This window comes from Bos javanicus, chromosome 7 (assembly GCF_032452875.1).
Source record: "Bos javanicus breed banteng chromosome 7, ARS-OSU_banteng_1.0, whole genome shotgun sequence".
Classification (NCBI taxonomy): domain Eukaryota; kingdom Metazoa; phylum Chordata; class Mammalia; order Artiodactyla; family Bovidae; genus Bos; species Bos javanicus.
In genome coordinates this window covers 58,157,513-58,182,947 of record NC_083874.1, presented here as the reverse complement: position 1 = coordinate 58,182,947, position 25,435 = coordinate 58,157,513, and the positions used below count along the sequence as shown (strand labels likewise).

Below are 25,435 nucleotides of genomic sequence, written 5' to 3'. Positions count from 1 at the left end.
TCACCTCTTCTTATCCCTCTGATGTACAAGGTGCCTGGGATAGCTTTTACCCCCTTGTTGAGATTTGATGCTTACTGAAAGAAGTGATGATCCCCAGTGGCTCAGGACTGGATGTCCCCAGGCAGGAGATGGTCATATTTCATGACAGGGCTTAGTTCAGGCAGAGTAGCTGGCTCCTTTCCCCCAACCAGCTTATTTCAGCTCTTTGCTAGAAAGATAAAGAATATCAGAAAAGCACTGAGCTGTTAGAGGGAACTCTTAAAGTTACCAAGATTATTGTTGGTGTGAAGCTCCTGCTGGAGAAGCTTCTGTCACCTTCACAGACACACAAACTGTGTCTGGGGTGTGACTTGGTACTGGGCTGGCTGATGGCTGCCTAAGAGCCTTTTATAGAGCTTATCAAATACAGATTTGTTGGCCCAGAGCAGGACCTGGAAATCTATATTTTTATAATGTGCACCCTCGTTTGGAAAGCACAGTCGTAGGAGTGTCTCGTATAATTTTGCAATTACTGTTATTTTAGATAACAATAGCCTTCAATTAAAATGTTTTTCCTTAAAAGCCCAATTTTCTGACCATTTCACATAATTTTCTGACTCAGATGGCCTTTCTATTCTTCTGATATAATACACCCTCCTATGTCCCACCCTTCATCCATTTATTTGACCAGCGTTTAACAGCTGTCTAAGACGGGTCCCAGCTGTCTAAGATAGGGTCATAAAGAGTCAGACACGACTTAGTGACTGAACAACAAGAGATGGGCCTCAGGAAATGAGCTAAAAAGATCAAAAGACACATAGTTCTAAGCCCACAGGAGCCTGTGGTGTAGCCAGGAGACCATTAAACAGTAAACCAATTCTTGTGGAATAATATCATTGTTTCAGCTACAGTGGGAACACCTAAAATTTGCTGGAAAGTCAGGTAATACATCCTGGGGTAAAAACCCTTTGAGGCTTAACAAAAGAGAGGATGGTTATCAATGGCAGGTGACCATAGGAGATGGCAGAGAGAATGGCTCTGCAAAGGCTTAGTGGCCAGAGAGCCATAGGTGTCAAGAACTGCACATTCTTTGATTTGCCACCATATATGTAGAGCTGGTGGTAAAGAATCTGCCTGCCAATTTGGGGGGCACCAGAGATGAGGGTTTGATCCCTGGGGCAGGAAGATCCCCGGGAGGAGGGCATGGCAACCCACTCCAGTATTCTTGCCTAGAGAACCCTGGAGCCTGGCAGGATATAATCCATGGGGTCACAAAGAGCTGGACACGACTGAGTGACTAACACACACACACACACACACACACACACATTGGTAAAACACGTGATAGAAACGAGGGTGGACGTGCTGACAGAGGGCAGCTCACGAGGGGCTTGGAGATGGTGTGTGGTGGGAGTTTGTATTTGACCTCATTAGTGCATTTTCTTTGCCATGTATGTAAGTTTTTTCTCAACATCTCATTGATGTGTATCTTTTTTAAAAAAATCCTTCCCCCGACAGTACAGCATGATGAAATTGCTTCTTCTCACGCAATACCTTGGAAGCAGGAGAGACAGCAATAATTGGCTACGTCCCCAGTGGAGCCCTAGCTTCAATTCTCATCTTCTGGCCCTGTTCACAGTCTTTGATTTCGGAAGCCAGAAGTCAGCCTGTTTGTGGGGCGTCCTTCTCCATAAAGCCTAGGTCCCTTTTGAAAGCCCTGTCTCACCAGTGTCATCTCATGTCCTCATCAGGTCCCTCCTTGATCCCTGAGTTTCCTCCACACTGATCTATTTCAGGTTTTCAAAGAAACACAACTTTTCTCCCACCACAGGGCCTTTGCACACACGGTTCTTTCTGTCTGTAGTTCTCCTCCATTCCTAGCCTCTGTTTTAAAAAGCCCTGTTCCTTGCTGTGCTAAGTCACTTCAGTTGTGTCCAACTCTGTGTGACCCTATGGACTGTGACCAGCCAGGCTCCTCTATCCATGGGATTCCCCAAGAATACTGGAGTGGGTGACCATTCGCTTCTCCAGGGAATCTTCCCCACCCAGGGATCCAACTGGTGTCTCTTAGGTCTAACCTGCAGTGGCAGGTGGGTTCTTTACCACTGGCACCACTTGGGAAGCCCCCAAAATGGGGACGGGGTAACGGCAAAGGTGGTCAAAAAAAAGCCCTATTCCCCTTTATTTGTGACGCTTGACATAATTTGATATTGTTTTACTTATTCTGGTGACTTTATTGCCGGACTTCTGCTTTAAGTTCCATCAAGCCAGGGACCTGGTGTGGCTCATTCCCTGCCATATCCTTACCACCTATTTAATAAAAAAAGGTTAGATACCTGTTTGCTGAGTGAGTGGATGTGTGAACGATGAGTGGATGGATGGGTGGGTGTAGTTGAACTCTGTATGTTGAATTCGTAACAAACTACAGCCCACCATTGTTTTTCAGGCTGCTCTTCCACTCAGCCAGGCTCCTAAGAATTCTCTTCTCCCGCATGAACCCAGCAAAGCTATGTCCATCCTTCACACTGTGCTCTAAGCTCCATTCATTTAATGGAATCTGTGATCTCTAAAGCTCACAGTGATCTGTTTCTCTCCTGACTTAGACATAAAATATATGTTTGTGTTTTAATTACCTTGGAATGTCTGTGCTTTGTTTCCAGTTGGATCACTTACCCAGCTTTCATTTAGTTATGACTTTTAAAAAAGACTTTTCTCATAAGAAAAGCAATAAAGAAATATATTTCAGAGAATGTGAGAAATACTGAGTGTAGTGTACTCAGTATACTGTGTGTACTGAGTTCATATATGAATCCCGCATAATTTCTCCTCCTTGAGTTATACATTCCACAATTTGTGTGCATATGTGTGCACGTATAAGCCTCCCAAATTTTAAACATAACATGATCCCCCTGTCATAAAGACTTTTCAAAGCTATTTCATTGTGTGCCTGACCCTAAGTTCCATTTTCGAGACTTACTATTAAGTGCCAACAGAACACCAGACGGGACGCTAGACACCGAGGTAAGTGTTATCCTACTTAATGTTATTTAGTGCTTTCTGGAGAAAGATAATATAAAGAGTAGCTGCATTTCTAAGTGGCTGTGATAGGTTGCAGAAGAAAGAAGTGAAAGAATAATTTGAGTTATGGTTAAACAAGAAAGATTGGATCCCCAAGAGACACAGCCACTCAAATACTGAGTGCCCTGAACTCACAGGCGTCTTAAGACAGTGGTTCCTGCTAAATCTCTGAAACAAGGACTTGGGAGAACCTTGGGAGACCACTCTTCTCTGAAATCTAGCTGTAAGAATAACTCCTGTTTTCCTTCTTTTCTAGAGCGACCGTCTTCTGATCAAGGGAGGCAGAATCGTCAACGATGATCAATCCTTTTATGCTGATATTTACATGGAAGATGGCTTAATAAAGTATGTATATAGGACCCTTCGCTTTATCTGTTGAACTTTCTTCGCTAGAGACTCAGAAAGAAACTTGCTTCTTTTGCTTAGTAGACCAGTGCTTCTGTGTATTTCATTTCTCCTCTTTAAAAATGAATCTTTCATTTAGCCCTTCAGTCTGGATAATCCCTTTAAAATTGGATTTTAAACTAGCCGTAGTTCACTTGGATTGCATGAATGGGTGACAAATCTGAATTCAGTCACCCAAATGATGCTACAGGCCCCTTTGGGCAAGCTGCATTGGTGGGTGCTCTATGTGTTGTGAAGAAGTGGGTGATGTGACCATTGTCCTTAAGATCGTTGAAAAACTCCACAAATTACAGTACCCTGAAAATAGAAGGCCCAGTATAATAGGTCTCTTCCCTTCTTTAGGGGCTCTTCCTGACCTAGGGATTGAACCCAGGTCTCCTGCATGCAGGCAGATTCTTTATCTGAGCTACCAGGGAAGCCCCACAATAAGTACCAAAGGAATTCAGGTAAAAATAAAGTAATTTAGAAGTGCACGAATGGAGAAATCCCTTCAGAGGAAGGTTGTGAGGTGGAGAGGGCATTTAAACGGAACCTTGACTTAGGAAGGACTTGGTTGGGCAGTGCACAGATAGGACAAACGTTTCAGGCCAGGTTTCCCGGTAGACACTTCAGGGATATGTAATTACTTTACAGAATGGTTTGCCGTTGGATGCCTGAAAGCAGCATAGCCAGATAACCTTTATGTGCAACTTCCTTACATAGTGATCTTTTAAAAAGGATTTGACCTATACATAGCCTTTCATCACATAAAGCAGGCTGCTTCCCCACACTGATAAGACGTAGTTTAGAACTAGTGTATCCAGCCCACCAAATGAGCCATCCCTGGCCTCATACAGTTTTATTTTTATATTATTCAGCTTCATTGGCTAGCTTTAAGATTCTGGTTATAGATCGCTTACTTATCTTTGAGAACTTGGCTTAGATAAAACTTTCTGTGGGTGGACATTCCTTACCAGCCCCTAAATCTAGGAGCTCTGATGAGTTTTTTTTAAGATTTTTTTTTTTTTAATGTGGACCATTTTTAAAAGTCTGTATTGAATTTGTTATGGTATTACGTCTATTTTACGTTTTGGTTTTTTGGCTCTGAGGCATGTGGATCTCAGCTCCCCAATGACGGATTAAACCCACACCACCTGCATTGGAAGGCAAAAAACCAGGGAAGTCCCTTGATAAGTTTTTAAAATACCCCATGCTTTTATCAATCATAGCAATTCTGACACTATTAGGCCCCCTTGAGGGCAAGCACCATATTAGGTTCTTCAGTGTATCTACCGCACTTAACCCAGTACTTGATACATAGAGACTTTTGTAAGAGCTGCCTTTTATTGAGTATATATCATAGTGTGTGCCAGGCATTAGAGTAAATGCTTTACAGGTCTCATCTCATTTAATCTGCCAGCAGTTCTATGAAGTAGGTACTCTTATTACCCTCTTTTTCAGAGGAGGATAGAGAAGAAAGAGGAACAGAGAGAGTAACTTGCTAAAGATCAACATATTAATTCATTGAATGAATGAACAAATGCAAGAATGAAGATGTTCACACTTTGTGGCTTTTCCGATTTGCATACATTTTCATAATAGAAGTAGGAAAAATGGTGTTATTAGGCAAGTCAACTGATGTAAAAAATACTTTTTTCAAGATATAAGCCACAATTAACTTTATATTTTTCTCTTACTAAAAAATTATTAGTGTAGTCTGCTCTCTTTGGAGCAAATGTGTTCCCTCATTTAGACATTTTCAGAGTTAGAAAAAAAAATTCAGTGCCTCATGCTTCTTCTTCATTCCAGAGCTCATTAATTGATCATGGGACTTTTTGTGGTTGACCCTTAAACACAGGCCCTGAATCCTTCTTTGTGCAGTGATTCAGGCATCTACTACCACAGGTGAATATATAAACTGAATCTTCTTTGCTTTCACTATTAAAATAGACCGGAAGGCCACTTGCCAAGGACGTTATAGAAAGAATTTAACCATCCAACGTGTGTGTTGGTGGTGGAGAGAACGGTGTATAAACATGATTTTCATCTAATCCTATAATTTGATATATCTTCAGCAACTTTCTTAACCCAGAGAACTTTGAAACAGAAATAATTCCTTTCAGTTTTTACAGAGTTGTATGCCTGTGAGGGTTGATGGAGTGCCTGCTGTGTGCAAAGCAGCTGTCTCAGGCCATGGACCTGTACTGTGCCACATGCCATGGTAGAGTCATTGGAAACCAAATCAACTCTCTTCCCCCAGGGACCTGACAATCTTTTAGGGGAAATGATATGTCTGTCCATACAAAGCACATGACTTTACCCAATAATATCAATGTGTGTGTGTGTCCCCAGTCACCCAGTCATATCCAACTCTTTATGACCCCATGGACCGTAGCCCGCCAGGCTCCTCTGTCCATGGGATTTCCCAGGCAAGAATACTGGAGTGGTTTGCCATTTCCTCCTCCAGGGAATCTTCCCAATTCAGGGATGGAACCCACATCTCCTGCATTGGCAGGCGGATTCTTACCACTGAGCTACCAGAGAGGCCCAATAATATCAATATCATGCATTAAATTAGTAGAGTAGATGAGATCCAGAGGAACAAGAGGACTGTGTGAGATTATAACATTATAGTTATAATGTTATAACTTTATAACAGCTGATATTTATTGAATTTTTAAGTGCTTTACAGGGTTCTATGGACTTAACACAAATTAACATTTAATCTATACAATAGACCTATGAAGAAGGCTTTTTTAAAATTACATCTTACAAATGTAGGAATTGAGACATGGTGAGGTTAAGTTACTTGGCCTAAATCATAAAGTGAGCATTAGCAGAGCCACAATTGTGAAGCCAGGGGAACCCACATGCAGGGCAGAGCCACACTCTTCAGTACTATACCTGGCTGTCAGTAGAAACTTGACCAAGGAGGGGAGATGGAAGCTAAGCCTTCAAGGATTATTATGACCTTGATTGACTCAGTGGAGAAAAGTGGGGGAAAGCATTTCTCTTTGGGACTAGGTATTATACCAGTTGTCAAAAATGGGTGGAAACGTGCCTACATAGACACACCCAAAAGAGGCAACTCTTCCCGCTCTTGGTTCTCAATTCCCTCAGAGGTGAATCAGTAAGGGAGGGAAATGGGAACACTTGCCAGTATCTGGACTAGAATGGAATTACCATCAAGGCTGCATTTTTTCCACAGTGTGTTTTGAATTGTGGTAACTCTGGAATGGCCCAGTGGTGATGTGGTAAGGGTGAAATCTTAGGGATGTCGGAAAGCTTAATTTTAGTTGTAGAACTTACATTTTGTCAAACCAGTGGAAGACTTCTTACTACCCCAGGAGAATGTCTTTCTTGGCTGGGTATAAACAAAAGCAGAAAGTGTTCATGCCACTGGCAGCGGGTCCATGTGTCTGCAAGGTAGGAGATGGTTCATAATAATGTAGATCCTCATGAGTCTTAAGTCTGCCTGGAATTAACTGGATGTTTATATCAAGGATGTGAACTGCACATTTTTGGTCTATGAGGTTACGTTGTGCTAAGGGTAGTTGTATTTGTCACGTGTCTTGTATAGTGTGCACTTGGCCTGTTCATTGGCTTCCTCCCCACCCCAGTTTGCCCCTCTCTGCCTCCCTGAGATGCTCTCAGGCTTCTTGGGTAAAGCTGTGTCTGGTGGAGGTGATCACAGTCCACTTCCTTGGCTTGAAGCTTCTCCTGAGCTGCTAACTACACAGAAGCAGCTGGTATAAGCATTTGCATTTTTGGCTTCCTCTGCCATTGGTTGTGATTGATAGATGAGCTATCAGGGAAGGATGGACTTGGGAGTGGGAATGGACTTGGGAATGCCCTAGACATATTCCATTTGTCGTTAGGAGCACAGACGAACCCATTTAGATAGCAGAGTTCATGCACCTATTCTTTAAAATGATTCTTTACCACCTCCTTCAATCTCTTCTAACAGTTCATTATTTTACAGCTGTTCAATCCTTCTGCAAATGTTCTTCCTGACCCTTGAATAAAGAGCTAAATGAAAATAAAAACACTGGGTTTCCCTGGTAGCTCAGCTAGTAAAGAATCTACCTGTAATGCAGGAGGCCCTGGTTTGATTCCTGGGTTGGGAAGATCTCCTAGAGAAGGGATAGTCTACCCACTCCAGTATTCTTGGGCTTTCTTGTGGCTCAGATGGTAAAGAATCTGCCTGCAATGTGGGAGACCTGGGTGTGATCCCTGGGTTGAGAAGATCCCCTGGAGGAGGGCATGGCAATCCACTCCAGTATTCTTGCCTGGAGAATCCCCATGGACAGAGGAGCCTGGTGTGCTGCAGGACTTGGTGTCGCAAAGAGTTAGACACGACTGAGTGACTAAGCACACACAATAAAAACATTTATTAAAATATTCATTACACAGCCTGTAGTCCAGCCACAGTCAAACCCAGGACACATGGTCTCACCAAACACCATACTGGATTGTTTTGTGTCTATAAAAATTGCTTTCTGGATGGAGCTAGAGATTATCATACTAAGCAAAGTAAGTCAGACAGAGAAAGACAAGTACCATATGATATCACTTGTGTGTGGAATCTAAAAAATGATTCAAACAAACTTATTTACAGAACAGAATCTGACTCATGGACAGAAAACAAACTTATGGTTACCAAAGGGGAAAGAGGGGAAGGGATAAATTAGGAATTGGGGTTAACAGATACGCACTACTATGTATAAAACAGAAAAACAACAAGGTCCTGCTGGTTAACACATATTCATTGTCTTATAATAAAAAATGTTTTATTATTTGATTCTAGATTGCTAAGCTGGTGAATCGCTTGGAAAGACTACTTTGATAAACATAGGTTACAACTTTTAAAATCCTTATAATACCATGTTTGTCTTGGAAGTCCTTCTTTTAAATTGCTGGTTGTTTCCCTATCTCACCAGGCAAATTGGAGACAATCTGATCGTCCCTGGAGGAGTGAAGACCATCGAGGCCAATGGGAAGATGGTGATCCCTGGAGGCATTGATGTCCACACTCACTTCCAGATGCCATACAAAGGCATGACCACAGTGGATGACTTCTTCCAAGGGACCAAGGCTGCCTTAGCGGGGGGCACCACCATGATCAGTAAGTCCCACAAATTTACACACTCTTGGAAAGCGTGCTAGGGGTCCTAAGAAGTGAGTTTAACTAATGTGTTAACCGCAGTGCTCTCTGGTGGTAACTCATATATTTACCCTCAATTCAGTGAATAGACTTTCTGCCTGACAAGACCTGAGAAAAGCTGGTAATAGAGAGGACACTGGCAGCTCTTTATGTAACAGCATAAAGAGACGCAGGAGGCTCATCACCTTGAAAGCAGCATACTCTCTGTCTGCCTTAGAGCAGGGGCTGAGTATGCCATGGGTGGGGAATTAGCACTTAGCATCTCTGGGCCAGACCCTGGGGAAAGTGGACTTGAAAAGCTGTGGACCTTGGGCAAAAGGTGATCTCAGAACTTCCCGCTTGGGTGTGAGGCAGGAGGGGCAGAGGGTATGAGCAAAGCAGTGCAAACACGGCTGAGAAGTATCCCAGAGAGAATGACAGTGAGACAGGCGGTTCTTGAGAACTTAGGAGGCTTCAGTGGTGGTTCGTGTCATTTGGTCTGTGCTGTATTGTGACCAATTCATAGCTCTAAGATTGGGCAAGCCAGGGAGTTGTTTCCCTTACTTTGTTTTTCTGGTGACTTTTGCAATTCCAAAGAAACCTAGGAAGTTGCATGCCATTGGATTACTGAAGAGATAGCATTCCAGGGCACTCGTTCCTGTCCCAAAGAAGTTCCAGTGAACTGGCCCCAGCCCAGCCCTGGCCCCCAGCTTGGTCAGCAAGAGCACTGTTACCACCCAAGAAATATACATCCACCCAAGAAATCAGAATAGCCTGAGTCATAGACTTAATCACTGTCTTTTGCTTCCTTTCTACGGGAGCAGTAGTAGGGTTCAGCTTCAGCTAGGGGTGTGGAAACCCAGGAAAATGGCATCAGGGCCATAAAAGGTGCATTTCTGGGAGCCTGAAGCCTTTGTCCAGCCAGGGGAAAGAAGCCAGCCGAGTTCTCAGCAGCTGCCTGCCTACAAAGGCTCTGGTGCAGGTCCAGACACAATAACACAGCTCCAGGCCTCTGCTTTCAGATAAGTGCACTTGGGCTGCCTGTGCTAGAAGGCTGAGGAAATGAGTGATCTTGGCCTGGCTTTCTGCCATCTGGCTGAGGAGCTGGACCTGTTCAGAGTCCTAGACATATGCATTAGGCTTGGGCTTCTGCATTAGGCAGGGAGCAGGAGAGTCAGAGCTCCACATGAAAAGAGAGGAAAGCATGTGAGAATCACACAAGTGTCTGTGTCCTTTCTAGATAATTAAACACCCTAAGTATGCAAAAAAAAAAAAAAACACACACACACACAAAAACCCACATAAATCTCACCTCAGTGTCAGTTTGGCTGTATTAGTTTTTCTGTTTAAGAAAAATAGGTTCACTAGTTAATATGTCATGGATGTCTTTCCATTCATTTATTTTTATTCTACTGAATTTTAAAGGGACTTACGACATCCATTTTATGAAGGTATCATGATTTATGTATTTAACTAAGCTTCCCTATTATAAAACTTTGTTTCCAGCTTTTCACTTGCATAAATATGTGAGTAGTGGCAAATATCCTGAGGACCCAGATTTTGTGTTCAGGGATATTTATCTCCTGAAGGATAATTTTTAGGCACAGGAATAAGTGTTGAGTTTAAGGTATGAAAAACGTCAAGGATTTTGAAACACATTTCGAAATTGTTCTTAGGAAAGTTGTTCCAGTTCACACTTTCTCTCAACTGACATGGGGAGCAATTAAAGTGTAACGTTTGTCTGACCCTTACCAGTGTTACTGGTGTAAATGTTATTCTTTTTAAAAACATCGTCCACTATGGCAGGTACTGCAAGAGTAGGTTTGGGCCTCAGAGAAACTGCATTCTTTTTATTTATTTGTTTATTTAGCTTAGTTAGGCATTTGGTACCTTCCTTGCGGCACACGGACTCTACTGGTGGCTCGTGGGCTCACTGTTGCAGTGTGCGGGCTTAGTTGCTCTATGGCGTATGGGATCTTAGGTCCCCAACCAAGAATCAAACCCGTGTCCCCTGCATTGAGAGATGGATTCTTAGCCCACTGGACCACCAGGGAAGTCCCAGAAACCATATCTTTGATGAGAAGTTTGCATGAAAATAAGATCTGCAGGCGAAGCATCAGGTCCACTTACCTGACACCAGCTCTTTCCTATAGCAGTAGGCGTGAAAATGTCACTGTCCAGTGGCCTGACATAACTCTAAAGACCCCCCTTCTGGCCTTAGAGGGAAGGAGTCCAACTTTGATCACCAGCAGTAACTCCCAGTTACTGGCAATAATGGCACATAGTAGGAGCTCATCAGTTGATAGCTAACATTTATCGAGCACTTACTCTGTGCCAGGCATCATGTGAAGCCCTTTCCATGCTTTTTCCCATTTAATCTCTTCACAGACTTAGAGGGAAGGGAGTGGTATCCCCATCCCCCACTCCACATTGAAGGGTGAGAAAACCAAAGTTTAGAGAAGCTAGTCATTTGCCCAGGATCACATAGCTAAGTAATGGTTGAATCATCAGCAACCACCATTGAAACCACCCAGGACCCCTTTCTGAGGTTAACCCTATGCTCAAGAGATAGAGACTGTGCCGTTGTAGCTAAGCAAACAGGACAGACCTGTACAGAGGGGACCAAAGGCTGTGTTGGTGAGCCGCCCATGTTGGGCTTCTCTTGTCCAGTTGACCATGTGGTGCCTGAGCCGGAGTCCAGCCTGACGGAGGCTTATGAGAAGTGGCGGGAGTGGGCTGATGGCAAGAGCTGCTGCGACTACTCCTTACATGTGGACATCACCCACTGGAACGACAGCGTCAAGCAGGAGGTGCAGGGCCTCATCAAGGACAAAGGTGAGTGTGGACACACTCTCCTCCCTTCCCCCTTGTCTGTCTTTCTCATGCTTTCCACTCACTAGGTTGCAGGGAACCTTGAGCGTGAATACTGGATGGAGTGGTACCTCTGTGAACCAGGCACTTTATGCCATCCTACTTATTCCTTACAGGATCCCCGTGAGATAGGAATCCTTATCCAGATGGAGAACCTGGGGTTCAGAATAAGTAACCCAGGATCATAGAGCTACTAAGCAGTAGATCTCCCCAAAGTCCATTCTCTGAATCCCCATGTAATACTGCCCATTGTACAGATGGAGAAACTGAGATCAGGAGAGGTCACAGCTTGTACATATGCGCTTAGAAACTGAGAAATTTTTAATGTCTATCATTTTTAGTCCGAATATCCAAACGTTACTTTTATACAACAAGAGCATCCTCAGAAAAGGCTAAGACATTTCTGGGAAGAAAGATGTGTTCATAGAAGCTTAAATCATGTGTGTGTGTGTGTGTGTTCATGTCCTCCCCGTGAGTACATGATGTAGGCTCCCACTGTCTTTTTACACTCTTCTGTGTTCTGCTGGTCAGCTGTTTCACACATGCACCAGCCCCCGTACGTGCACACAGACGTGCATTGTACTGGGCATCCTAAGCGGGCCTGGAGGACCTGCAGGAGCAGGAGGAATGGCCTCTGCTGAATAGCCAGGGCAGAAGGAGGCAGATCCGTGCAGAAAGATAGGATAAATGCCACAAGATGCAGAAGATTGTTGTAACAGTAATGGTATAAGACTAATTATAATACATCTTAGTGCTAAGTCCTTGTACTATGATACTGGTACTAATACTAATATTATAAAAAATGCTAATTTTATAATACAGTTCTCAGCGAGCAGTCTGGATGCAAAGGCCAGGAGTGCAGTGGAAGGCAGTGTGCTGGGGTGAGGGGAAGGAATGACCTCTCAAGGAAGGAGCTCTCCATCCACTTCCCTCTCCCACCCTCAAACTCTGCCCAGTCCTAGCTGATTCAGAGGGTGAGGTTAACCTCTTGCCACTCTTGTGTCTCCTTCCACACCATGCATCTCAACTAGTGTAGAAAAGTGAATGGATTTGATACTACCAAGGCTTGTGAGAAGGGTCGTGTTGGGAAAACTGCCCTGAGTTGCACTCCTCTGGGTGGGGAAGTTCTCAGATTATAGTCTGCTTTTGGCCTGGAGCACTGTGGGCTGAAGTGACCCTCATGGTTGAGGACCAAAGTTACTCTCCTTTCCTCAGAATGACTCTATTCCCCAGTCCTACCTATTTCTGTAAAATAATCTATGAATAGTGTATTTGGAGGGAGAAATTAAATGGCTCTTTCCTTTTTACCCTGATGACTTAGGTATGTAAGCCCAGGTTGAACCTTGATTTTTGCACATTAGTTCTGTTAGTTCCCTGGGGACTGGCTCTAGATCTCAGTTCTGTCTCAGACCCAACACCCTGCCCAGCCCTGGTAGAGAGCTGACATTCACAAAGAGCAAAATCAACTGATCCCAGGAGGTCACATATGCCAGTGCTAAGAGTTCTGCATGTGTTATCTCATTTAAAGTTTCCAACCACCTTATGAAGCAGGATGGTGCTTCATAATAATGGAAATTATTTTTCCATTTTACAGACAAGGAAACCGAGGCTCAAGAGGTTAGAATGTGGTGTCACTCCTAGAGAGTGTACACAACTGGTGTGCTGCAGTGATTCTCAACACTATGCTGCCCTGAGCAGTGTTCAGGCTTGTTGACCCTCTGGTCTGGGAACAGTGTAGGGGGAGGCAGAAAATAGGTGCAGAAGAAGAGACCAGACTGCTATGACATCATAGGAATTGTCAGAGTAGAGGACATGGAGAAGTGCTCTTGGAGGATGGGATGTGTCCACTCTGCACAGGGTGGGGGCCTGTGGTGCTCTCAGGGCAGGAACCATAGGATGCAACAAGATGATGACCACGTTGTCCTCCTGTCTACCCCTCCCCTCCTCTCTTGCAGGGGTGAACTCCTTCATGGTTTACATGGCCTACAAGGACTGGTATCAAGTGTCCAACACGGAGGTAACAACCCACTATGTGTGGTTTGGGGTCTCTGGATGGGTTTCCTGTTGTGGCCGGTGACCTTGGCTATTGGCACGTGAGTCACTGTGGTTCGTGTAGGAGAACGCTGGGCAAGACATCTTCTTGAAGTCCTCACCATCCATGCTACGTTTGCAGTAAGGTAGCAGGCAGGGTGCCAGGGGCAAGGGAGCTAGAATTTCCACTGGGAGCAACTTTCTTAAAAGGACAAGAGGAAGGGTATGTCTAAATCTCCATCTACCCAACAAATTCTACGCCTCTCAGGAGTTCAGGGGAAGTATAAGTGCTCAGTCTTGCAGGATAAAGGAGGGCCATCTGCTCTTTGGGCTCATCATACCAGCTTGCCTTTGACGTTCTTCCTATGAAATGCATGGGGTGTGCTTGTTTTAGACAAACCTTAACTTCTCAGAAGAAATACAAAACATGAATTCCTATACTTCCCAGCAGGGAGATGAAGAGTGGTCTGCCCTGAGAGGCTAAGAGATAGAGATTTCAGCTTTTGAGTTCGCTTCTGGCTGGCTGCAGTGCCTGTAGAGAGTGTTAAGAAGGATTCTGAAGCACTATCTGAACTTAGTGGGAAATAATTCCATTTAAAGTGTGTGCATGAGACAGTGGGGTTAGTATCACTTTGTTAGGAGACATGACAGGTTTTCCTTCCATAGACAGTTTCCTAAAGTTCCTTTGGACTAGCTCTCCTCTTTGGTCTCTTTGGTGATGCATGTTTTAGTCTGTGTGTCTGCCGTTAGTCTGTATGTCTGCCCCGGTCACTTATTTCCTTTAGTTGATCCCATTTATTTTATTATTTGAATTATTTACTTATTTTGGCTGCACTGGCTCTTAGCTGTGGCATGTGGGATCTAGTTCCCTGACCGGGGATGGAAGTCAGGTCCTCTTCATCGGGAGTGTGGAGGCTTACCCACTGGACCACCAGGGAGGTCCCAACCCCATTTATTTTAGCTCCCGCTCTAGTCACGGGCCTGTGCACACGGTTAACTAAAAGCGTGGTGTCCTGTGAAGGTGACAAAGCCTCATTTCTGTTTCAGCTGTATGAGATCTTCACGTGTCTGGGAGAGCTGGGGGCCATCGCCCAGGTGCACGCTGAGAACGGGGACATCATTGCCCAGGTAACAAGGCGCGGCTCCTCAGGAGAGCATCTACCTCCCATTTATTTTCTCATTTCTTCAGTGTTGCCGGAGCTCTCAAGCTCTAAACCCTCCTAAGCACTGTGCTAAAAACAGAACCTGCCCTCAAGGACCTCACAGTCTAGGAGGAGGAAGTATGACAGCAAATAGACAAGCAAGGGAGGAAGTATCAATCGAAGATGTTAATAAAGTGTTCTGGAACCAGGGCAGACTTCTGGCAGAGGAGGTTCTCACATTGGGCCGTTTGGTGAGAGAGCATCGCTTATTCTGTTTTGAAAGTGAGTCCAAGCTACATGACATGCTCTGTCCTAAAGAAAAACTCTTAAGACAGCGTTTCTCAGAAGCCGGAAATCTGATCCAGGACTGCGTAACTCTTGGCCTTAGATAATGCAGAATTCGTGTCTTGTGGGGATCAGATGTCCCACTGGTTTCCTAGAAATCATATTGAGCAACCCGAGGAAAGAGTGATGAAAGCAAGACCCCAAGGCCCAAACTGATTGTTTGTAAGGAAGTAGAAAGCACTTCTGTCTCCATCTCCTGGGGTGCTTACTGGGCTCAATGCACAGATGTATCTTCGCCAGGGTTCTGTTTATCTCAGAAGTGTTCAGGGTTGGCTTCCGCTGGGAGGAGGCGGCCAGCAAGGAGTGCCAGCTCTCTCAGTCCATTTGATAACATTAACAGCAAGAGTGCTTTATTCATTCTTCCTGAGAGTGTTCCCGAGTACTCTGTGCCAGGCACTAGGCTCTAGAGGGAGTCCGCACAGAGGCAGGCCAGCATTCTTGAGTGCTCAGGCTGTGCTGTAGAGGTTGTCCAGGACGTGGCGAACCTGGTCAGGAGGGGTGTGGGGGCACACTGAGACCCACCCTCATCTCAGCTTCTGCCACAGGTCCCAATGGACAGCACTTACTGCTGTGTGTCGGGCCCTGGTCAGGGCTCTTGTGTGTTCCCATCCAGGTCTTCACCCAACCTTTTCAAGATGGCACCAGCCTCCCCCCGCTTCTATAGATGAGAACACTGAGGCTCTGAAGGGTGAGGTCACCGGCCCAGGGACCACAGCTAGTAACTGAGAGAACTTAGTCTTAGCCTCTCGGAGGGTATGCCTCTGTGGGCATCTCTACCCAGAGATGGAGAGAAGGCACCCCTCCACCCATCCAGCTGCAGGCTCCTGAAGAGACCAGCACCCGAGCTGTGCAGGCTGCAGCTGTCAGGCTTTCAGACTCAGTGTTGTCTCTCCAGGGGAGGAGGTGAGCTCAGCATGCAGTTTCCACTCCTTTATGACCAATGAGGCTAATTAGTTGGGCCCCTGACAGCCTTCTCCCATGCCCCCCACACACCCAGATAATGAAGTCACTTTCCAAGGAGGCTCCAAATGCCTTGCTCCCGTGGGAGGCATCCCAGAGGTGTTGGGCCTGTCACTTCTCTCCTCCCCATCCTCCAAGGTTTCAGGGGAGTGGCCAGATGCCCCAGCCTTCCCTCAAGATTCCCTCGCAGCCAGACTCCCTGCTTCTTCATGCTTGACTCTGTGGAGGCAGACGGGCTCCAACTCTCAGCCCCTTTCCAGCTTTCTTTGTGGCTTCTGAGCACAGAAGTGGCTCTGGTGTTCTCCACCCACACCCTTCCCCCACCTTGGGCAGATCTGTTTTCCTCAGGAAAAGAATAAGGGCATTTTTTTTCCCCCATTGGAATGAGTTTCTCATGTGTGTTTATTAAATTCAGCTCGAGATGAAAGATTTTATCACCTTGTTTAAATGGAGGCAGCTGCTGTGCTCAGAGCTTCTTGCTGCACTTTATGCAAAGTGACTAATGAGCGAGAAGAAATATTTCCTATGGGTACCAATAAGAGACATTTTCAAAAGTTTCAATAGCATCTTTAGCCAATCATCCAACAAATACCTACTGAATGCCTACTATGTGCCAAGCCTTGGAGAGGGAAGGTGAAAAAGACAGGGTCCCTTTCTTCATGGAGCAACTGAAACTGTGATGTAATTATAGCAGTGATCAGTACCTCAAAGAGCCCACACTTCCCCCACTCACATCAGGTGGCATCCATGAGCATTTACAGGCTATTCTTAACCATCAGGCTGTAGGGACCCCATGGTTTTGGGAATAGGTCATCCCAATGAGAAGAGTGCTCTAGAATCAACTGTGGAGCTCAAAGAATGATCTCTGGGATTCTCTGAGCTCCGGAGATCCTGAGTGGGGAGGTCCAGGTAGAAGTCGGTCAAGTGTATCCTGGAAAAATTGGCTTGGTGATGGGAGTGCTCAGAGACCATTGCTCAAGTACGTTTCATCCCGTGCATTGTCCTAACACTTTTGGACAAGGTAGGAGTGAGGGTGTTGTGTGAGACAGAAGATCCTTAGTTGAGCATCTCATCCCTTGCGTGGCTTCACGAAACAGTTCAGAGTCAAAACCCACCAGAGTTGGGAAGAAGAAATTGTATTCAGTCCAAGCTTTGATGGGAAGGAAGAATGAAAAGTGGAGGTGCTCTGCTGGCAGTGTCAGCCTCTGACCTTTTGTCAAATTCTGTAGAGCTGGAAGCAGTGACCATTTTACTTCTCTTGGTTGCTTATAGTAAATGCATCTTACTTCCTCCAACTCCCTAAAATATTTAAGTGAATAAAAACATAAAAAAACAAAAAGTGTTCTTTTCCAGGGAGAAGGAATCCCTTCCTTTCTAAGCATCTCATAGTTTCTGGATGAGATACAGCCTTGTTCAGCTCACTCCTTCCTTTATCTCCTGTGTCACCAGCACGAGGTTCCTAGGAACTGGCCTCCGTGCTTGACCATGAATGTCTGCAAAAATGCAGCTCTGCTGTGGAGGACTGGTGCCAGCTCCAATTAACCTAGCCATCTGCTTCTTCCAGAAAGCCAGCCAAGTCTGAGGAATTTAGCCATCAGTGACAAGGGGTAGAGAGATCCACACCCTAGTTAAATAGAATTTGACCAAAAGGCTAAGTCAGGTAATGCTGTACTTAGAGGCATTATTTTGTCTGGTTAAATGCTGAATCTGCTTATTGTAACCATCCATTTGAAGCATGAGAGTCTGAGGGGCTTATTCAAATGCAGAATCTTAGATTCTACCTTGTATATTCTGATTGGGGAGGCCTGGGTAGAGCAGACGTCTGCACTTTTACAAAAGCAGCTCAAGCGGTGGGTGGACCATCTTTAGGTTAGACTATTCCAGCATCACTTTTTCAAGCCTCAGTTCAGTTCAGTCGCTCAGTTGTGTCCGACTCTTTGTGACCCCATGGACTGCAGCGCACCAGCATTCCCTGTCCATCACCAGCTCCCAGAGCTTGCTTAAACTCATGTCCATTGAGTTGGTGATGCCATCCAACCATCTCATCCTTCGTTGTTCCCTTTGCCTCCCATCTTCAATCTTTCCCAGCATCAGGGTCTTTTCCAGTGAGGCAATTCTTCCCATCATGTGGCCAGAGTATTACAGTTTCAGCTTCAGCATCAGTCCTTCCAGTGAATATTCAGGACTGATTTCCTTTAGGATAGACCGGTTTGATTTCCTTATAATCCAAAGGACTCTCAAGAGTCTTCTCCAACACTACAGTTCAAAGGCATCAATTCTTAAGCACTCAGCTTTCTTTATAGTTCAACTCTCACATCCATACATGACTACTGGAAAAACCACAGCTTTGACTAGATGGACCTTTGTTGGCAAAGTAATGTCTCTGCTTTTTAATATGCTTTCTAGGTTGGTCATAGCTTTTCTTCCAAGGAGTAAGCGTCTTTTAATTTCATGGCTGCAGTCACCATCTGCAGTGATTTTGGAGCTTCCCAAAATAAAGTCTGTCGCTGTTTCCATTGTTTCCCCCATCTATTTGCCATGAAGTGATGGGACCAGATGCCATGATCTTAGTTTTCTGACTGTTGAGTTTTAACTCTACTTTTTCTCTCCTTTCACTCTCATGAAGAGGCTCTTTAGTTCTTCGCTTCCTGCCGTAAGTGTGGTGTCATCTACGTATCTGAGGTTATTGATATTTCTCCCAGCAATCTTGATTCCAGCTTGTGCTTCATCCAGTCCATCATTTCTCCTGATGTACTCTGCATATAAGTTAAATAAGCAGGGTGACAATATACAGCCTTGACATACTCCTTTTCCTATTTTGAACCAGTCTGTTGTTCCATGTCCAGTTCTAACTATTGCTTCCTGACCTGCATACAGATTTCTCAAGAGGCAGGTCAGGTGGTCTGGTATCCCCATCTCTTTCAGAATTTTTCCACAGTTTGTTGTGGTCCACATAGTCAAAGGCTTTGGCAGAGTCAATAAAGCAGAAATAGATGTTTTTCTGGAACTGTCTTGCTTTTTCAATGATCCAACAGATGTCGGCAGTTTGATCTCTGGTTCCTCTGCCTTTTCTAAATCCAGCTTGAACATCTGGAAGTTCACGGTTCACGTACTGTTGAAGCCTGACTTGGAGAATTTTGAGCATTCCTTTGCTAGCATGTGAGATAAATGCAATTCTGCAGTAGTTCGAGCATTCTTTGGCATTGCCTTTCTTTGGGATTGGAATGAAAACTGACCTTCTGCAGTCCTGTGGCCATTGCTGAGTTTTCCAAATATGCTGGCATATTGAGTGCAGCACTTTCACAGCATCCTCTTTTAAGATTTGAAATAGCTCTACTGGGATTCCTTCCTAAGGCCCACTTGACTTCTCACTCAAGGATGTCTGGTTCTAGGTGAGTAATCACATCATCGTGGTTATCTGGGTCATGAAGATCTTTTTTGTATAGTTCTTCCATGTATTCCTGCCACCTCTTCTTAATATCTTCTGCTTCTTTTAGGTCCATACCATTTCTGCCCTTTATTGTGCTCATCTTCACATGAAATATTCCCTTGGTATCTCTAATTTTCTTGAAGAGATCTCTAGTCTTTCCCATTCTATTGTTTTCCTCTGTTTCTTTGCATTGATCCCTGAGGAAGGCTTTCTTATCTCTCCTTGCTATTCTTTGGAACTCTGCATTCAAATGGGTTTATCTTTCTTTTTCTCCTTTGCCTTTTGCTTCTTTTCTTTTCACAAATGCTTGTAAGGACTCTTCAGACAACCATTTTGCCTTTTTGCATTTCTTTTTTCTTGGAGATGGTCTTGATCACTGCCTCCTGTACAATGTCACGAACCTCCGTCCATAGTTCATCAGGCACTCTATTAGAGCTAATCCGTTGAATCTATTTCTGACTTCCACTGTGTAATCATAAGGGATTTGATTAAGTCATACTGGAATGGTCTAGTGGTTTTCCCTACTTTCTTCAATTTAAGTCTGAATGTGGCAATAAGGAGTTCATGATCTGAGCCACAGTCAGCTCCCAGTCTTGTTTTAGCTGGCTGTATAGAGCTTCTCCATCTTTGGCTGCAAAGAATATAATCAATCTGATTTCAGTGTTGACCATCTGGTGATGTCCATGTGTAAAGTCTCCTCTTGTGCTGTTGGAAGAGGGTGTGTGCTATGACCAGTGTGTTCTTTTGGCAGAACTCTGTTAGCCTTTGCCCTGTTTCATTCTGTAATCCCAAGGCCAAATTTGCCTGTTATTCTTGACTTCCTACTTTTGCATTCCAATCCCCTATAATGAAAAGGAATCTTTTTTGGGTGTTAGTTCTAGAAGGTGTTGTTGGTCTTCATAGAACAGTTCAACTTCAGCTTCTTCAGCATTACTGGTCGGGGCATAGACTTGAACTACTGTGATATTGAATGGTTTGCCTTGGGAACGAACAGAGATCATTCTGTTGTTTTTGAGATCACATCCAAGTACTGCCTTTTGGACTCTTGTTGACTATGATGGCTACTCCATTTCCTCTCAGGGACTCTTGCCCACAGAAGTAGATATGATGGTCATCTGAGTTAAATTTGCCCATTCCAGTCCATTTTAGTTAGCTGATTCCTAAAATGTCAATGTTCACTCTTGCCATCTCCTGTTTGACTACTTCCAAATTGCCTTGATCCATGGACCTAACATTCTAGGTTCCTATGCAATATTGCTCTTTACAGCATCGGACTTTACTTCCATCACCAGTCACATTCACAACTGGGTATTGTTTTTGCTTTGGCTCCGTCTCTTTATTCTTTCTGGAGTTAGTTTTCCACTGATCTCCAGTAGCATATTGGGCACCTACTGACCTGGGGAGTTCATCCTTCAGTGTCCTATCTTTTTGCCTTTTCATTACTGTTTCAGGCCTCAGTTGAGCTCATATAAAAATTGTTCTCTATTCTTTTCTCATTCTAGGAGCAAACCCGGATGTTGGAAATGGGGATAACTGGCCCAGAAGGCCATGTACTGAGCAGACCAGAGGAGGTAATTTTCAGGAGCATGGGGGGTTGGTGGGGGGAGGGAGAGAAGTAGGAGCAATGGAGGCTCTATTTTATTTTTTAGCAGCTTCTTCCAGGAGACTCCTGTTATCACAGCAGCCTGGTTTAAGGCCTACTGCCCGTTTTATTTTAATTTTTTTTTAAACTTTATTTTATATTGGAGTATAGCTGATTAACAACATTGTGATAGTATCAGATGGCAGGAAAGGGACTCAGCCATACATGTACATGTATCCATTCTGCCCCAAACTCCCCCCAGTCCATGCTGCCATGCAACATTGAGTGGAGTTCCCTGTGCTGTATGGTAGGACCGTGTTAGCCATTTTAAATGTCCTGCTGCCCATTTTATATTGTAATGTTTGCATCTAGCTCCCCCTCCCTCAGCACACACACATAAGGTGTGTGAACAAACTTTTTTGAAAGGTACTGGGACTCTGTGAAGTCCCAGCACCTGCACAATATCAGCCATATTGATAGTGGGCTGAGTGGGTTTTTCATAGGCATGATACCTGTTGATTTGTATATGGTGATAAGGACATCCAGGTACACGTTTCCCACATGTAAGATGCATGCTGATTAGCATCACTGCTTAAAAGCGGAAGAGTGAATGAATGGTTACTAGTGGCTGATGGACATGTCTGGGCTGTCAGCAACTTCAGTGGCTGGCACAGGCCCAGAGCTGGGAACTGGCTGCCCGTATGCCTGAGAGCACATTGGCTTTCAGAGACTAGCCTGACACCTGGAGGGAATTCCAGGCCCTCTGTGTCAGTGAAGTGAACCCTTTCCTGTTCTATCATTCCAAGCCCGGCATCCTGCAACAGGTAGGAGATGGATAAAGAAATAGTGGTACCTATATACAATGGAATATTACTCAGTCATTAAAAAAGAAGGAATTTGAGTGAGTTCTAGTGAGGTGGATGAATCGAGAGCCTGTTCTACAGAGTGAAGTAAGTCAGAAAGAGAAAGACAAATATCATATATTAATCACATATTACTATGCAGGTTCTAGAAAAATGGTATTGATGAACCTATTTTCAGGGAAGGAATGGAGATGCAGAGGTAGAGAACGAACTTGTGGACACGGCGGGAAGGAGAGGGTGGGGCAAATGGAAAACGTAGCATTGACGTATGCACACCATCGTGTGTAAAGTAGATAGCTGGGGAGAAGTTGCTGTATAACACTGGGAGCCCAGCCTGGCATTCTGCGATGGCCTTGAGGGGTGGGATGGGGGAGGAGAAGGAGGGGATATATATATAGTTATGGCTGATTCACGTTGTACAGCAGAAAGGCACACAACATTATAAAGCAATTTTATTTCAATTAAAAAAAATTTTTTAAGACAGATAGGAGAAGGTACCACAACCAAAAATCACAATATTCCTATTGTTCATCTCTGTTAGGATCTTTTTAGAGAAAGAAAATGTAGCACACATAGAGAAAAGTATTCCTGACCTAAAGGTGCAATGGATTTTCCCAAACTGAACACACACAGTCACACAACTACCACCCAGCTGGAGAAACAGAACATTATCAGCACCCTAGAAACTCCATGTTTTTAATGCTGTTTTTGTTGTCGGTTGAAATAATGTGTAATTTTGTGATCAAGGCTTTGGTCAAAGTGTTCCTGAAAAGTCTGTCTTCTGCATACCAAGTCCCTTCTCTGGGGTACTTGCTTGTAGCTAGTGTTACGCTCATTGCATGTAACAGAGATAAATGTTGTCCTTTCCCCAGTCTGAGTACTGGCTATTACTCTTATGTAAAGAAGCTCAAGAGAGATAAAACCATTGGTCATCATGCTCAAAGGACTGGAAAACACCCAGTGTGAGCAGGCCAGGGTGATCAGCAGTTTGTGCAGCTTTTCTTAAATGCTGGTCACTGTGGAGAGGTGCTGGCAAGACAGAGTCCTACAGCAGCAGCCAGGGGATTTCTGAGCAAAGTCTATTTTTGTTCCTTGGTTTGTTTTTCCAACCCCCCCCTCCCCATCCCACCGTTCCTCCCTGTTCCTGTCTCCTTTTTAGTAAAAAGCCTCTCAGCCACAGATCTCCACAACCCTGGAAGCCCTTGTGGGTGAAGCTGGAGGGTGATGTAACCTTCCAAAGATAGTCGTGTTGTCAAGGTGCTGAAAACCCTGCAGTGCTCGGGGTGGCGGGGGTGGGTGGGGGGCGAATGAGATCAAAAAGGCTGGGACCGTGGTCATGGGGGACCTGGAGTGGTCAGCATAGGCATGAAGAAGGAGGCCTAGGCATGTGAGGAGCATCCGCTCTTGAGTTCGGAGCACACCTGGAGAGCATCTTGAGTGATGCTGTTCAGAGAGCTGAAGCCAAAGCTCAGAGATAGCTCCTGTGATGTCTGGATGCTTCAGGAAGGTGGCCACAGTCACTTGTGCTCTGGGCTCTGGGATCTTGATCTTGCCACATGGAACAGAAAGCAGCCTGGAGGAGGCTAGCTGGACCAGCCAAGTGCTTAGAGTCGGTTTGCTAGGCCGCACCCACCAAGGGCAGTGACTGGTTTGCATTATAAAAACATTAGGCATCTATCTGCAAGCTATTTTGATATTTTAAAAAGTGTTGGGCTGCATGGCTAACCAGAGTTTCATATTTATCCAAAAAGAAACTGTTGCCGATTGAAAGGGAGAATGCCAGCATGTCTGCCTTGGGCTGAATTGGACTAATTCAGGTTTTCGCAGTAACGCAGGCTCTCTCCCTCTGGTCAGAAGCTGTCATCAGCCATACAGCCAAATAGCCAGTCTTCAGGGAACACTTGCCTTGTTCCAGGATTGGGCTCATTGCCTTACAAGGATGAACTATTTTAGTCCTCTCAGTAGCTCTGTATGTCAGGTCCTATTATTATCCCCACTTCACAGAGGAGGAAACTGAGCCTTTGGGAGGTTGTGTAACATTCCTGAAGTTACCCAGCTTCTAAATGGCAGACTCAGGACTTGGACCCAACTCATGAGAAGAGGCCAAGCTCTAAGATCCTGCTTTGTTAATAGAACAGGGGAAGATTCATTATTTCATACTTATTACAGTCAATTGTGTTGGTTGGCATGTTCAAAACATGACTTATACATTAGGGTGGGCTGGAGGAGATCAGTAATAAAAGAAATCTTGGAGTTGAGAAGCCTGGGGATGATTAGTATAAGAAACACCTGCAAGAACTGACCCATTGCTGACCATCCAGGAAAGGGTTTAATACCTAGTAGCCTTCACTGGCAGAGAAGGCGATGGCACCCCACTCCAGTACTCTTGCCTGGAAAATCCCATGGATGGAGGAGCCTGGTAGGCTGCAGTCCATGGGGTCGCTACGAGTCGGACAGGACTGAGCGACTTCACTTTCACTTTTCACTTTCATGCATTGGAGAAGGAAATGGCAACCACTCCAGTGTTCTTGCCTGCAGAATCCCAGGGACGGCGGAGCCTGGTGGGCTGCCGTCTTTGGGGTCGCACAGAGTTGGACATGACTGAAGTGACTTAGCAGCAGCAGCAGCAGCCACCTTCACTGGGGGCTTCCCAGGTGGTGCTGGTGGTAAAGAACCCACCTGCCAATGCAGGAGATGTAAGAGATGTGGGTTTGATCCCTGGGTCGAGAAGATCCCCTGGAGGAGGGCATGGCAACCCACTCCAAGATTCTTGCCTGGAGAGAATTCCTTGGACAGAGGAGCCCGGCAGGCTACAATCCATAGGGTTGCAAAGAATTGGACATGACTGAAGCAGCTTAGCATGCACACAGGCAGCCTTCACCGGTTATTTATACATACTGCTGTTGGGGTTATGTTTTGCCCAGGGATTCTGTCCTGGGCAGATTGGGGAGCAAAGGCTTCCATTATGTGTGGCCCTTGTGATAATCACAGGGAGAGGAGAGAAGAGGCTACTCTGGCCAGGCACTGCTCTCACCTAACAATCCCTTGCTTACACACCCTCCTGATCTCCACTTCCCAGGAGAGGGGTGGGGTCTGAGATGCCCGGTGAAGGGAGAGTTGGAAGCCACAGATCTGAGGTTTGGATCCAGGGTGTGGAGCTCCAGGTCCTCAAGGCTTGTAAACTCTGTTTGGCACTGCATTCTCAGTCTGTGGAGGCCGGGGGTGGTGCTTGGAGACAGTCCTGTTCCCTTTGACTCCCAGGGATTGTTTCTTGCAGCTGGAAGCTGAGGCTGTGTTCCGCGCCATCACCATTGCTAGCCAAACCAACTGTCCTCTCTACATCACGAAGGTCATGAGCAAGAGTGCAGCCGACCTCATCTCGCAAGCCAGGAAAAAAGGTGATTTGGGCTCCAGAGATCTCAGAACCTCTAAAGAGCTGTGTGACTCCTTCTTCCCAGCTGTCCTGTATCAGCAGTGCCTGTTTGGCTCATCGCCCTGCTCTCTGGGAAGCCCCTCATCCTTGTTAGTCTGTTGGATCCTTTCTGCATCCTGTGTGGATGGCAGGATCTCTGGGTTTCTTCTACTTGGCAGATGAGTAAACTGAGGCTCAGGAAGGGTAAGTGGTTT

The 25,435-nt window shown here is 45.1% G+C and overlaps 1 protein-coding gene across 3 annotated transcripts in view; it reads left to right on the top strand.

The window, feature by feature from the left end:
* DPYSL3 (dihydropyrimidinase like 3) overlaps positions 1-25,435 on the top strand; it is a 117,380-nt gene that overhangs the window by 75,491 nt on the left and 16,454 nt on the right. For all 3 annotated transcript variants that reach the window (XM_061423900.1, XM_061423901.1, XM_061423903.1), the window contains exons 2-8: positions 3,314-3,402; positions 8,382-8,566; positions 11,255-11,419; positions 13,411-13,472; positions 14,534-14,614; positions 20,866-20,934; positions 25,086-25,206. In XM_061423900.1, the coding sequence (XP_061279884.1) occupies positions 3,314-3,402; positions 8,382-8,566; positions 11,255-11,419; positions 13,411-13,472; positions 14,534-14,614; positions 20,866-20,934; positions 25,086-25,206 (772 nt within the window). The remainder of the gene's footprint in view (positions 1-3,313; positions 3,403-8,381; positions 8,567-11,254; positions 11,420-13,410; positions 13,473-14,533; positions 14,615-20,865; positions 20,935-25,085; positions 25,207-25,435) is intronic.